The sequence below is a fragment of the Bradysia coprophila genome, chromosome IV, assembly GCF_014529535.1.
Source record: "Bradysia coprophila strain Holo2 chromosome IV, BU_Bcop_v1, whole genome shotgun sequence".
Taxonomy (NCBI): Eukaryota; Metazoa; Arthropoda; class Insecta; order Diptera; family Sciaridae; genus Bradysia; species Bradysia coprophila.
In genome coordinates this window covers 12876845-12890147 of record NC_050738.1, presented here as the reverse complement: position 1 = coordinate 12890147, position 13303 = coordinate 12876845, and the positions used below count along the sequence as shown (strand labels likewise).

At 34.6% G+C, this 13303-nt stretch overlaps 1 protein-coding gene across 1 annotated transcript in view; it reads left to right on the top strand.

Moving 5' to 3' along the window:
* The window catches only part of LOC119066354, a 50969-nt gene extending 41891 nt beyond the window's left edge, over positions 1-9078 (top strand). The window contains exons 3-15 of the mRNA XM_037168772.1: positions 770-1186; positions 1451-1594; positions 4866-4952; positions 5029-5824; positions 6803-6901; positions 6967-7093; positions 7154-7250; positions 7313-7445; positions 7513-7733; positions 7793-8054; positions 8128-8203; positions 8274-8295; positions 8763-9078. Coding sequence (XP_037024667.1) covers positions 974-1186; positions 1451-1594; positions 4866-4952; positions 5029-5824; positions 6803-6901; positions 6967-7093; positions 7154-7250; positions 7313-7445; positions 7513-7733; positions 7793-8054; positions 8128-8203; positions 8274-8295; positions 8763-8969 — 2484 coding nt within the window. The 5' untranslated portion in view covers positions 770-973 and the 3' untranslated portion in view covers positions 8970-9078. The remainder of the gene's footprint in view (positions 1-769; positions 1187-1450; positions 1595-4865; positions 4953-5028; positions 5825-6802; positions 6902-6966; positions 7094-7153; positions 7251-7312; positions 7446-7512; positions 7734-7792; positions 8055-8127; positions 8204-8273; positions 8296-8762) is intronic.
* Positions 9079-13303: the final 4225 nt, after the last annotated feature.

Below are 13303 nucleotides of genomic sequence, written 5' to 3'. Positions count from 1 at the left end.
TACTGGAAATGCGCGAAAAAAAAATATACTCGAGGGTGGCTTAATGTATTTATATATTAATAAAATGTCCAATTCTATGCTGTGATATTTGAGTGACTTTATTATTATGCCCCAGGACGCTTTTAAAATAAAGCTTCAGAGATTTTATTGTGTGATAAATAAATGATAATGACATAATTGCGGCGTACGTGCAATAATAATTATGTCAAAAAGAAAATAACTTGGAAATAGAAATAAAGTTTTAAATAGAACATGCGGTGCTGCTATCATTACTAACCCATTTATGTTGATTGCATATGAATAATTGCACCACATCTACCTCTCTTTCTCCACCTGCCCCATCCATCTATCTGGTTGTATCATTCGCCTTTATTACGATATAATAATGACAAAGCTTCACATCCGATGATAAATTGTGTTATAAAATTAAGTAGGTTAAATCAGCGATAAAATTTTGTTGCGAAATATAATTTCAACGTTCAACAAAGACGGAAAAAAGATGATTTAACAACAAGTAGGTAGAACAAGTTGTGTCAGATCTACAATAAAAAGTTTTGTCTTTGTCTAAAGCTCATTTAAAATTTATTAACTTTTCTCTCAACGACACATCATCGTCGTGCGTGCTGATAACATATGCGATTTTATAAGCAAACGATAATGTATTTCGTTCACCAACCAAACTACACATAAAAAAAGAGTTTTAACTCAATAAAATCATTTAAAGTCATGTCATGTCTTAGCACTTATATTTTAATGTCTTCCTCCACAGCATTCTGACATCCATCTAATATTTGTATCGTGCATGAGGAACATCTAAAATTACGCTTCATTACCGATATTATATCTTGTGGAATCGTTTGTTAAATTTCCGGTTGGCTGTTCGGCAATCATACACCATCACCGTCAATCACCGAAAAACGATTCAATTCCATCACACGTTATAAATGTTCAAAATATAAAAAAAAAATCCGAGATGCCATCACAAACGTGTTTCGAGGCAGCGTTCGATTCGCGAAGCCATTATTCAGATTCGGCAGCGAATAACAATTTTTATCATGTGGGAAGTTTACGCAATCAGCATCGCGGTGACGATCAATTGGTAAAGTCACATTCCAATTATGGTTCGTTAAGAGGTAGCCTATTGAAGAGTAATCAATCGCTGTGTAGCTGCAATGCAGAAACTGAGGTGAGTCTATTTTACATATATTTTTTTTGTAATTAAATGGAAATAACGATTTCTGGTGAAGTGGAAATTTGTAAAGAACATTTTTCCGTTGCGTGCATAATACCGCCAAAAACATCCCACAAGGAATGTTGTACGCCATAAATAATGGGCGATTATGTTAAACATCGAAGCAGAAATAATTCATCGAAATTATATGAGCTTCGCTGGTACCAAAAGAAGATTCTTTTCTTTATATAATTTTTTTTTGTTCTGTATGTATTCCAGATCGATATAAATCCCTCGAGACCACTTTATCAATACAGCTTAGATAGAAAGAATAAAGTTCATACGTATACCTGCGAACAGAATGCTCAAATCCTGTTGAGACTGGAGCGGGAGCGTCTACGATGCAATCACACGAAAAATTCGGTAATTGCTTTTTGAATATTTTATTTGACTTGACTTGAGGTTATAATATGAATTTGAGTGTGGTATTGTTTTGCTAATCGATGTTTATTATGGCTGAACGATTTGCTATCGATTCGTTCGCACATCAGCCGTCTTATACTATTAGGGGTATTTTTCATACAAATCTTTTTCTTATTTCTGTAAATCCGAATGAGGATTATACGATTGTAATGTGGTGTGGTCCCTGCGGCGATAGAAAAAGAAACGAAAACGAGCTAAAAATGCAAAATAGCCTGAAAGAAACGTAAACCATTGAATATTTTATTCGGAAAAGCTGTAAATTAAACAAACACAACCAAATAATAATATCCAATGAACATTTCCAGATTTTCGTTTGAATTTGAAGTAGTTTTTTTTCCTCGAATGCAACTTCTTCAGATTGCATCTGGGAGTTTAATTTTTTTTTGCGGCAACACCGGAAAATGCTTGAGAACCGTCAGTTTTAATCCCCTTTGAGTTCATTTCTCTCCGACTTTAAATTTCTCGCAATCTCTGCTTTGTTCGTTTAAACATATTTTATGATATTTTTCAGAAGAATTTTCTTTTCAATTAAACTGAGAGCCTGTGCACGTAGCAGTCCTTCGTAAGGTTAAGTCGGTTAAGTGTTCGAAACCAGTTTATTTATTTATTTTTTTTGTGCCATGAAGGTACTAACGAGTGTATAACACTCAGTCAGATTGGCGTCGTATCGGTTTAAAACCCTGAGAGTAATTATACCTAGAGAGGAAATTTCGAACAAAATTACGTAAAATATGTGGTCCCAATATCAAAAGCGTCAACGCATACATGTATTGGTGTAAAATTAGATGTGTATGTTATACAAACTCATGCTGGGACCACATTTACACATTTCCTCTCTAGGTATAATTACTCATAGGTAAAAACAAATTGATAACTTCGCAAATTTGCCTTGTCCGACACGTAAGCCGTTTCAATTTTTAATTTCATTTTCTAATTGGCAGTTATTTATCGTCTGTTTACGGGTTCTGGATTTTACAATGCGAAAAAACAGTTGTTCTGGGACACTCGTTTTTGAGCGCTAGAATCTTAACGAGGGTAGCCCTAGCGCATATATCTCAACCTTCACACATCGTCTTCACAGAAAATCTAAATTGGTGTCAAATTCCAAGCCAAAAGAAAAATGCAATTCAAAGAAATTTTTTTGTTGAAAGGTCCGCAGTGCGTGACAATTTGAAAATTTGACTTGAATGCCAAGCCAGATGTTTCATCAAAAATTTTATTCTTCAATTGCATTCATTCTTCATTTGGCTGTATTACCTTCGATTAGGTATCAATTTTCATTTCCTATGATATCTAACGGCTGTCCATTAGAGCTAACCTTCGTTAGGGCCCAATCTCTATCCGCTGCTCTATGATAGACGATAATACCTGTGTTCTCTGAGTCTGTGATACCTTCATTTTGACCTCAATTTGATTCTTTGAAAAGTAAGTTGTTTTAAGAAAACACTTGGAAATTTGACCCACTCAAAAACAAAAATTTTTGTCGTAGGTCGTGTCATAATATGGCACACGTTTTATGTGTAGCTGGACATGCACGCAGGCTCTTGGTCAAAATATTATTATTTTTTTCTATATCAAAATTTGCTACTTCCGTATTTCACAAGCGTATTTTGCATAAACTCTGTTTGAACTAAGTTATCTCATCAAAGTGTTCTATTGAATAATTCTGTTACGTTGGATATAACTTGAATAAAAAGTTTCACTTTTTCCGTAAAGAAATTATCCAAGTTCGAAATCTTTTTTTCTTTTATCTACTTAACGCATACCTGGAGCATCGACCGAAATATGGTCAACGGTTAGTTTTCCGTATTTTCATTTTACTCCGAAACATAAAACTTGCAAATAACCGAATATTCCATTCGGTGATGGTATTTCAAAATTAAATTATATGTTTCCGGATCCCGATTTCCACATCAAACAGAATTTCGTTTGTGAGTATCGGAAACAGGAAAAATTAAAATTCATGTGCACTTTAAGTTATGATGTTTTTAAAAATATAAATTTTTCAAAAAGAATGGACTGACGAAGGACCAACTGTCTACACAGACGGCTGAGTTTGTTGGAAACGAATTTTCAGAAGAGTATACACGTGTATCTAGATCAATATCTAGATAGACAACCTGTGAATTGTTGGTAGATATTGGTATACATTTGTTGATGGAAATCATAGAGGGAATTTATTCGACCAGCTGTTCATTTTTTATGATTTTGTTGGAGTTTGGACGATGTCCTATGTCACTTTCGCTTCAAGTTCCCCGTTTAACATGCTTCAACAGAATCAAATTTCGAAGGAAGATAAAAGATCGAGGTTTTTTATACCAAAAATTGTTTTTTCTCTCAAAAGAAATCCATTACATTTAATGAATAGGATTCTACAAATTGGCTCAATTTTATTACCATTTCATGATTGATCGGCAAAACCTCGACACCATGTCATTGTAAAACTTTTAATAAAACCGCACAGTTTGTTCATAACTTCATTGGTTGTATGCCACTTTTGCATAAATTGATTTATGGCATCTCAAAATATGAATGACAAATTTGTTCAGAGTTTTCTCGGAGAAGAATGGATTTACACACACATCATCGTCATTTTCCACATAAGTAGATAGTGTAGCTTAAGTGTACACACTAAGAGTCTCTGTGTAATCCATCAAAAAGAGATACCAGTGAGATAAGGAGATACAAGTCATAAACACACAACTATTATTGAGTGGACGAGAGAATATTCCGTTTAATACGGAAAAGTCTAATGTTATTTTGTTGCCCAAAGTCTCGTCACCACTAAAAATAAAAGGAAAAACCACAGAAATTACTCATAAAAACAAACAAATTCTACGTTACCACAAATAGTTGAAAGGGACGTACGGACGATGTAAAGAGAAAATATTATACGAGGTTGAATGCCAGGCTGAGTTCGAATATATCGTTAAGGCTATACCATGAAAGGGTGTATTTAGACTCAGATGTGTATATAATATAGCCGAATATAGCGTGCATTATACCATCGAGCATCGGAAAAAAAGGGAAAACTGAAAGAAAAATTCAAAGTTTATTTTATTATCTGTTATGGGGCTGGTAATAATATGGCTAAGGGATTGTTTTTCATTCAACAAGAGATAACATTTTCTTAATTGTCATAGCCTCAATAACCTTAATTGATTGTGCGATAGAAAAGGAGTTGAACATTTTTCGTAATTTTTTCTTACAGAAAAATTCTAAAGATAATCTGCGCGGCTCCTCTTATAGCATTCGTACGCTCGATTATTCGTCCAAATACGATAATGATGGCATGGAGGTAAATAAACGACATTTTACACATTTTTACCATACATCAATTTCCAACATGATCTGTCTAAATTAATGTTTAACAGATTGACACCTACATTGATGTCGACATACCGCCGCCACCAACTCCGCCAAATTGTAAGCCATCACTTTCACGTCAAAGTTCCACCAAACAGACACAAAGCAAATCGACAATTTTAAAAAATTGTGCAAACATTTGCATTCATGAGGCAAATCCAATTCATCAGAAAAATAATACCATCAACAGCACCACCACCGCCACTACCACCAGCACCGCTGACAATGTCATTTCAAACAATCACAAAAATAAATTATCATCCGCGAAAATGACGGTAGAAAACAAGAATAAATTCGACCAGAACGATGGATATAATTGCATGAACAATAAGCCCATCATAGCTGACAAAGATGAAGAGTCCTTGTTTTTCTACCATCACGAACCGAACCAGTACATGCCAAACTATGACACTTTGCACCATATCCCTGGCAAATACAATACCATCGGACCAATCAAATCATATCGCAATGATACCGGCAAATATGATTCGAACAATAAATTTCATTCGAGCACCTGCAATTTAAAACCATTTCACAAGTCGACCAATAATTTGATGATGAATGGTCGATATTTCACAAACTCATTAACCAATTTTCATTATCCCCCATTCAATTACCATCATTATGGTAATGGTCATTCACCGTACATTCAATTTCAAAATATCGATGGAGATATGGATTTGCCGCCGTTAATGGGCATTGGATGTGATCATCATGTAAGTGTCAAACAGCAGGGACATATACCATGGAAACATCGACAGTGTCCTAGCATTGCATCGAGCAGTTCAGTGTCAACGATAACAAGTGAGCTTAAGAAAATAAATTTTCGTTTTTCGGTTTGCACGTTTAGTGTGGGTGAAGCGAAAACTCAGTTTTGTGGGTTCAGGTTGCAATTTTTCACTACTTTTTCGTTTTGATTCGAACCAGAATAATAAGTGGGCTTTTCTGCCATCCATTCAAAAAATACTCGCTACTTCCGCTTTTAGCTCAATTCAATGGCTGTAATTACCATGTCAATGGAAAGCATAAACGAAAAAGGCAATAATTACTCAATTAAAGCACTGCATGTATCGAATTATTCATACATGGTGGCCATAATCAAACACAATAATGAGTCCATTAAAAACTGTGCGGTGTGCAGCCAACAATCGACAGCTAAGCTCCGAAATACCCTATCGATATTTTGTGGCTTCAAGGTATGAAATTCGAACAGTGATTATATTTACTGTGTATCTCTGCTTCGTACACACTTTTTGTTAATTCTCTTTTTTTTTGCAATTAATAAAAATTAAATCCGAAAATACTGCAGTATGTGTACACTGTTTGGTATGGACATCAAAAGCTTTTTCATTTCATGAATAAATTGAAATGATCAAATAATGAAAATTGCATTGAATAGAAATTGCTAATTGAAAGTAATTACGAAAATTGTAATATTGATTGAAGGGTGGGAGTAGGTAGTAGGCCATAAACGGATTCGGTTCAGCAAAAAAAAATCTTCTAAAAACGTCATATCACAGTATTATACCAAAGTCTACTACTTCTTCTGTTTAAAGTACTTTCATGATACTAAATCTTTTACTTCAATTGTTTTAACAAGCAATTTGCTAAATAAAAGACGACAAACCAAAGCGCATCGCTTATTGTTGTCGTTATTGTTGATAACAGATGTACTTCCTCTTAATATGTTAAATAGCTAGTCAGAAGTCAGTCAAAAGTTCGCCAAATCCCATTTTAAGTGAACAGATAATGAATTTTCTAAAACCAAATTTAAATATTTAGAATGGGATCCATTTCGTCACTGGTTGGCGGTAACTTCAATTTTATTGATCGCTGGAGCAGCTGGTGTCGCCGTTCCTCTAGCACTGAGAGTTGCAGCGGGTATTTTTTTTAAATTTATACTTTGCTTTATGAACTGTGTTTTTACCGATCAAACTCATCAACAGGCGCACCATTCGAAGAACGATTGCAAGCAGCAACGCAGCTTCTGAACACAGTACCATTGATCGATGGACACAACGATTTACCATACAACATTCGAAAATTCTTACACAATCAATTGAACGAGTTCAAGTACGTACACACGAAAGTCGAAATGTATAAACGGGGTTTTTTGTAACTTTGATTTTCTAGCTTTGACATAAGTCTCAAGAACATACCGCCGTGGTCGCGATCAGTATGGAGTCACACAGATCTGCCACGACTTAAGAAAGGACGAGTATCGGCACAGGTAATTTGATGAGAAAATTCAATTCAAAGAAATTTTCGTAAATTCAAACATTAAACCTACAGTTTTGGGCAGCCTATGTCCCCTGTGAGGCTCAACATAAAGATGCCGTTCAGCTAACCTTAGAGCAGATAGATGTGATAATTCGATTGACCGAAAAATATTCTCCCCAGTTGACTACGTGCACTTCGGCTATAGGTCTGAGAAGAGCAATTATCTTTTATTTAAATCAAATTATTTATTTATTTTTTAAATTAAAATGCAGACATTGTGGAAGCTCATAAGAACCATCAACTTTGTTCATTGACTGGCGTTGAAGGTGGTCATAGTTTAGGCGGTAGTCTTAGTGTTCTTCGTACATTTTATTCGCTCGGTGTTAGATACATGACTCTAACTTCAACTTGTCACACGCCGTGGGCTGACAGCAGTTATGCTGATTCGCCAAAGTTTGATGTGAAACACGGGGGATTAACTGAGTTCGGAAAGGTATTCAGTGTAAATTTTGTTACTTGACAAGAAATCTAAATAAAAAAATCTCAATGCAGACCATCATTCGTGAAATGAATCGGCTCGGTATGATCGTTGATCTGTCCCACGTATCGGTCGGCACAATGAAAGATGCTCTGGCCATATCGGAAGCACCTGTGATATTCTCACATTCGTCGGCATACGAACTGTGTAACTCCAGTCGAAATGTACAGGATAGCATATTAGAGTTAATCGTAAAAAATCGTGGACTGATTATGGTGAATTTCTATTCGAGTTTTTTAAGTTGCAGCGAAAATGCGACTGTTCAGGATGCTGTTGGTAATGCAAACATTTAACCAATGGAAAGTGATGACAAGCAAATATTGATTTTTTTTTTAAATTAAAATTTCAGCTCATCTTAATCACATAAAATTGGTAGCTGGAGTTGATTACGTTGGATTGGGTGCCGGCTACGACGGAATCAATTTGTGAGTAGTTGTAAATAGTTGCAATTTACAATCGTTAGTAAATGAAATTTTCGTGTTTTTTTTTTCATAGCACTCCTAAAGGGTTGGAAGATGTAAGTATAAAGTGTTCTATAAAGTGCACTCACTGCTCGCATAAATACTCCACCCAAGCGATTTAATTTCGTTCTGTACACGAAACTGTAAAATTGCATTAAATCTAGAACAGAGCGCGTATTGAAAGTGTTAGTACAACGCTGGGAAAAACGAATATTTGTAAATTGAAATCGACTACCATCAATTTCGTATCGGAATGTATGTTCAGATTATTTCACACAAGTTGTGCATACAAAGCGAAAGATCATTTTGCTGTGTACATGGTGTAGGGGAATATGGATAGCAATACTTTCTATCCGAAAAAAATCCCCCACATGTTCAGTGCTTGTGTGGTAGATACATAAATATGTATAGACTACACATACAGCTTACAGAGCAAACATGTTCTTGCTTATAATTCCCACATGAAACTTATTCTTTTTTGTCCATTCATTACAAACTAATTAAGAACAACCATTTGCGCTAGGTATCCACGTATCCAGTACTGTTTGCTGAACTGCTTGGCGACGGTTGGACCGTTGATGAGCTCACCAAACTAGCTGGTCAAAACTTTTTGCGTGTTTTAGCTGAAGTCGAAAGTATTCGGGATAAAAAGCGCGACGAGGGCATTCGACCGTACGAGGACATATTGAATTTCCGGTTGGAAGATCCGTACAATTGTACGACCAGCTAGATAAGGGCCATTACGATCAACGAAGAGTTTTAGCTTTTTTGGTATTTGTTGATTCGAAAGTGGTGTACAACCTTAAAAACAGTGGACGCTGTAACATGAGATCGTTACGGCACATAAAAAGCAATTTAAATCTAATATATTTCAATGAAAGCCTTATAAAGTATTTAATTGTAATGATTAAGAAAATTAAAGTTAAAATGTACTTTAACCATCAAATGAACAGACAAACTTCGAGCTACGTAGAAAATTGAAAATTCATTTAGTTCATCCTGAAATGAAGAACTCGAGTATCCCAAAACGAGCTATCGGATTCTCGAAAATTTTATTTTGAAGACCAGATTTTAGCAGGGTTGCGGAAATTACGATAAACGCAAAAATGTCGGTAAGTTTTACTCTAATTTCTATTACGGTATTTCATTGAAATTGGTTCAATTAATTGAATTTTTTTACTAAAGTAACCGACATTTTAGGGAATGTAATACGTTTTCCGAAAATAGTCACTGGTATCTTCTAATTTAAAAAAGGTGGTCTACGTTACCTGCTGTTGTAAGGCCTTGGCCAATCCGAAAACAATACGGTTTTTTTTTGAAATCTGTCGAATTATTCCGAATTTTCAGATATAAAATTCCCAAAAGCCATCATTTCCGACAAATATTTGGGCAAGTTTGTATACTGAAGACAAATTTTTCTTTCTGACTTTATAAGTCCATAATCTATAAATGAGTTCGTTGTTTAAAATTTCGCTGTTCCTCTCGAACTCGAACCCAAAGATAAACTAAATTAGAGAAGTGGTTTCAGTTCAGTATTCTGCAGTTACGATTTCTATTACTCTTGAAATTATTGTGATTTGGACAGGTTAGCTTTAGAAAGAGATATGCTAACACAGTATTGAATTGAATTTTATTTGTTCAGTTAGAGTCGTCGTCTGTGAAATTTAGATGTGAGTTTGCAAACAAAAGTGCTTATACGGGTGAAATAGTTACAAGCATGAGCGTGTAACTGGTAAACTTATATAATAACTTATGAGCAGATTTGTTTATGAGTGAATCAGCTGAAAAAAATGTCTAAATTTCACTGACGATGACTGTAACTGAAAAATTAGTTGGAAAGTCTGATAAAGTAGACATACTATATTCGAGATAACAATGATTTTAGATGACTTGGGATGAAAAAATAAAAAGTAGAGTTTTCGTGTGAATTTTGTTGATCCGAGGCGAAGCCGAGGTCAATAAACACACGAAAACGAGGAAATTTACCCCAAAAATATGTGGAAATCAGCTTTAACCGACTCATGATACACGTAATTAATGTCAGAATTGCTTAAAATAACTTAAACCACTTTATTTATGAAGAATGGATAACAATACCACTCATCCTAAAGGAACGGGCACTTGAAGATGGATAATAAATTGAAAATTTCGTCGTAGAGTGACAAATAAAAGGTCTAAACAGATACTTGTTGTGAAGCTGGTATGGCAAGTGTGGTATCGTTGTAAAGCTTAGACTGCAGGCTGATCAGGCCTTATTGTTTCGTTGCAAGAAGGGTCTACCTGTGTATTACAGATGAGTTGAACAGTTGTACAATTGAGACAAATTTTGTAAAATCCATTCACGGCGTTTAATGGAGCATGGAATCCTCTACCATTAGCGCCATTCAAAGAGTTTCAAACTTTTTTCGTCCTAGACATATCACCATTCAAAAATGTCGAAATTTCGACTTTAGCTGGCTGTTGCTCCGTGGCCAGGTCGTTGAGAGAAGCAATTTTGACACGAATTAACTTACAATTAGTCCCTCTATCAGTTGGTATAACAATCTGTATTTAAATTGACTCGTGTGTCCCGCACGGCCACGTGTGCCGGTTCTCCGAAATGGCTGCACAGATCCGGAAACTGAATACAGTTTCGTGTAGTACTCGAGTCTTTCAACCAGAACATGAAAAAAAAATCATAGGTGGTGTCGCGACTCTATTTAAGTTTTGTTCAACCCCACCGTGGTCTTTAGCAATCCATTAGATATTAATTAGAGGAATCATATTTTGTAGGTTTCAGCAAACGGCTGAGTACAAAATTAAAAATTATAGCTCGGCTAAGGCCGTTTTTTAAGAAAAACTCGAAAAAATGACCGCAGCCGAGCTATAACTTTTAATTTTGTACTCAGCCGTTTGCTGAAACCTACAAAATATGATTCCTCCAATTAATATCTAATGTATTGCTAAGGACACTAAAGCTCTATCTGTACAATGTCATCTACACCCCAAGCCGAGGCTTTAGCCAACTTAAAAAAATATTTCAGCTCTCCACTCTGTCATGAAGGCTCGTCTATTTTTAATTGAATTTCTTCTACTGTAGGAAAAAGCTCTACAATTTTGTCTGTTTTGCGGTGGATCTTGACATTATTTACCAAAAAAATAAATAAATAAATTCGCTTGGACTTATCTAACTTAAATCGAAGAATGTAGACTATTAAAAACTATAAAAAGCACAAAAATGATGGATGCTGTTTATTCAATTAACAGCTTTACTATTTACCATACACAGTACTCAGTTTCTTTATTCTTCATTTAATGAACAATTTAAAATATATAAAATAAATTACCAAAAAATAAATGAAAACAAATTATATTTCTTAAAGAAATGATCAACTATTATGAATCAATGAAAATGGATCCATTAGTGCATTAGACATTATGTATATATAACTAAGTATAGAACAAAAAAAAATAGTTAAAAATAATTTAATGTTACGGTCAATGAGAATGAACAACATATTGTTGTGTCGTCTCAATTAAACTAACTACAGAGATTGTTGTTATAGATATTTTATAGCCGTAAATTGAGGTTGCTCTTGATTTCGGTTTTATTTAAAAAATATATAAGAGTTCTTAGGAAGACAATGAACTTTAGACCCGAAGGGAAGAGCTTAAAGCTCACTATAAATATTAGCAATTAGCAGTGGGATATTTTGGGAAAATTCATAAACTTATAAAAAACTAAATCGCAGCTACTAGAAAGTACAAGAATCATAAAAAAGAGTGTTGTCCTGCGGTTGATGTGTCTTATATAGCGAAATGTATGTCAAATTCTTGGAAGACTTTATAACAAACTTTAAACAACAAAAGAAGTAAGAGATTTAATGATTACATCGCTATATGTCTGCCGTTTCTATTTTTATTTTAAGTCATTTCTAATGACTTAAGTTTTCTTAGGCTGTTTCCACCAATACTCAAAGAAACATAAGTAATTCAAGTAAAATTCAAACATTTTCTAAATTGAAAAATTGTTGATTAGGCTGTCCAGCCGATTGAGCAATTCTCTCAAATCACTAACTGAGAAATCCAAGTTAGAAACCGAAGCATACACATATATTATAAGTTCTGCACAGAACGGACTACATTTTTTAAGAAACAAAATTTTCAACTCCAAAACTTTTAAACTTAAAAACTTTGCCATACATTACAATCACTTACGATATACGCCTCTCCACTATTGATACCTTATTCCTTGTTCAATAAACGAAGAGCACCACTTTATTTGCAAAACACTCTAATACAGGTGCTGTACGTATACATCCATTCAGACAAAGTGAATGGTACATTTTCCGTGTTCTCAGCCTTCTTATGTTAATGAGGGATAAGCTCACAAACGCTCTTGAAATTTTTACTTTCATGCAAGTATATCGAGTGTACCTTAATCGTTTGATGTTGTGTGCATCCGTGTACAGTTTCTTGAGATGCATATTGAAGATTATGAAACTTTAGTTAAAAGGACACACAAAAGTGGTTTGAAATTGAGAGTCTTGTTGGTGAATTGGAAGTAAGTGAATAGTAAAAGGAACTGCCATTTCAGAACTTTATGGACGAGTGCACGATACGTAATGTTTAGTTTATTTTTTGTTGTCTCATGAAACAATTTTTCTCAATTGTAACACCACTTGTGGTATCACCATAAAGATTTGGGCTTTACATTTTTCCGGTACAAATTTTTTGTTTCAATACAAACTCTTTACAAGAATAACTCACATCAAGACCACTGCACGAATAGCAGTTGAACCGTTGGTTGTTTTAATTGGAAACTGTTGAGTTGATAATAACGACAAACCGTGATACATTTTCCTTCTGATCAGCTCTAATCATTTGCTGTCGACAGCAAAGAGAATAATACGTGATGAGCCGAAGTTAGTGTTTCCTTATATGGTAAGATATCTATGTTTGAACGAATGAAGTACAAGATTTGATACTAAAACCCTTCTAGATTCTATTCGAAAGAAATTATTGATTTACCATTTAGTTTGTGAATAAGTTGATATGTACTAAATGTGTCTCAACAAAATCGAA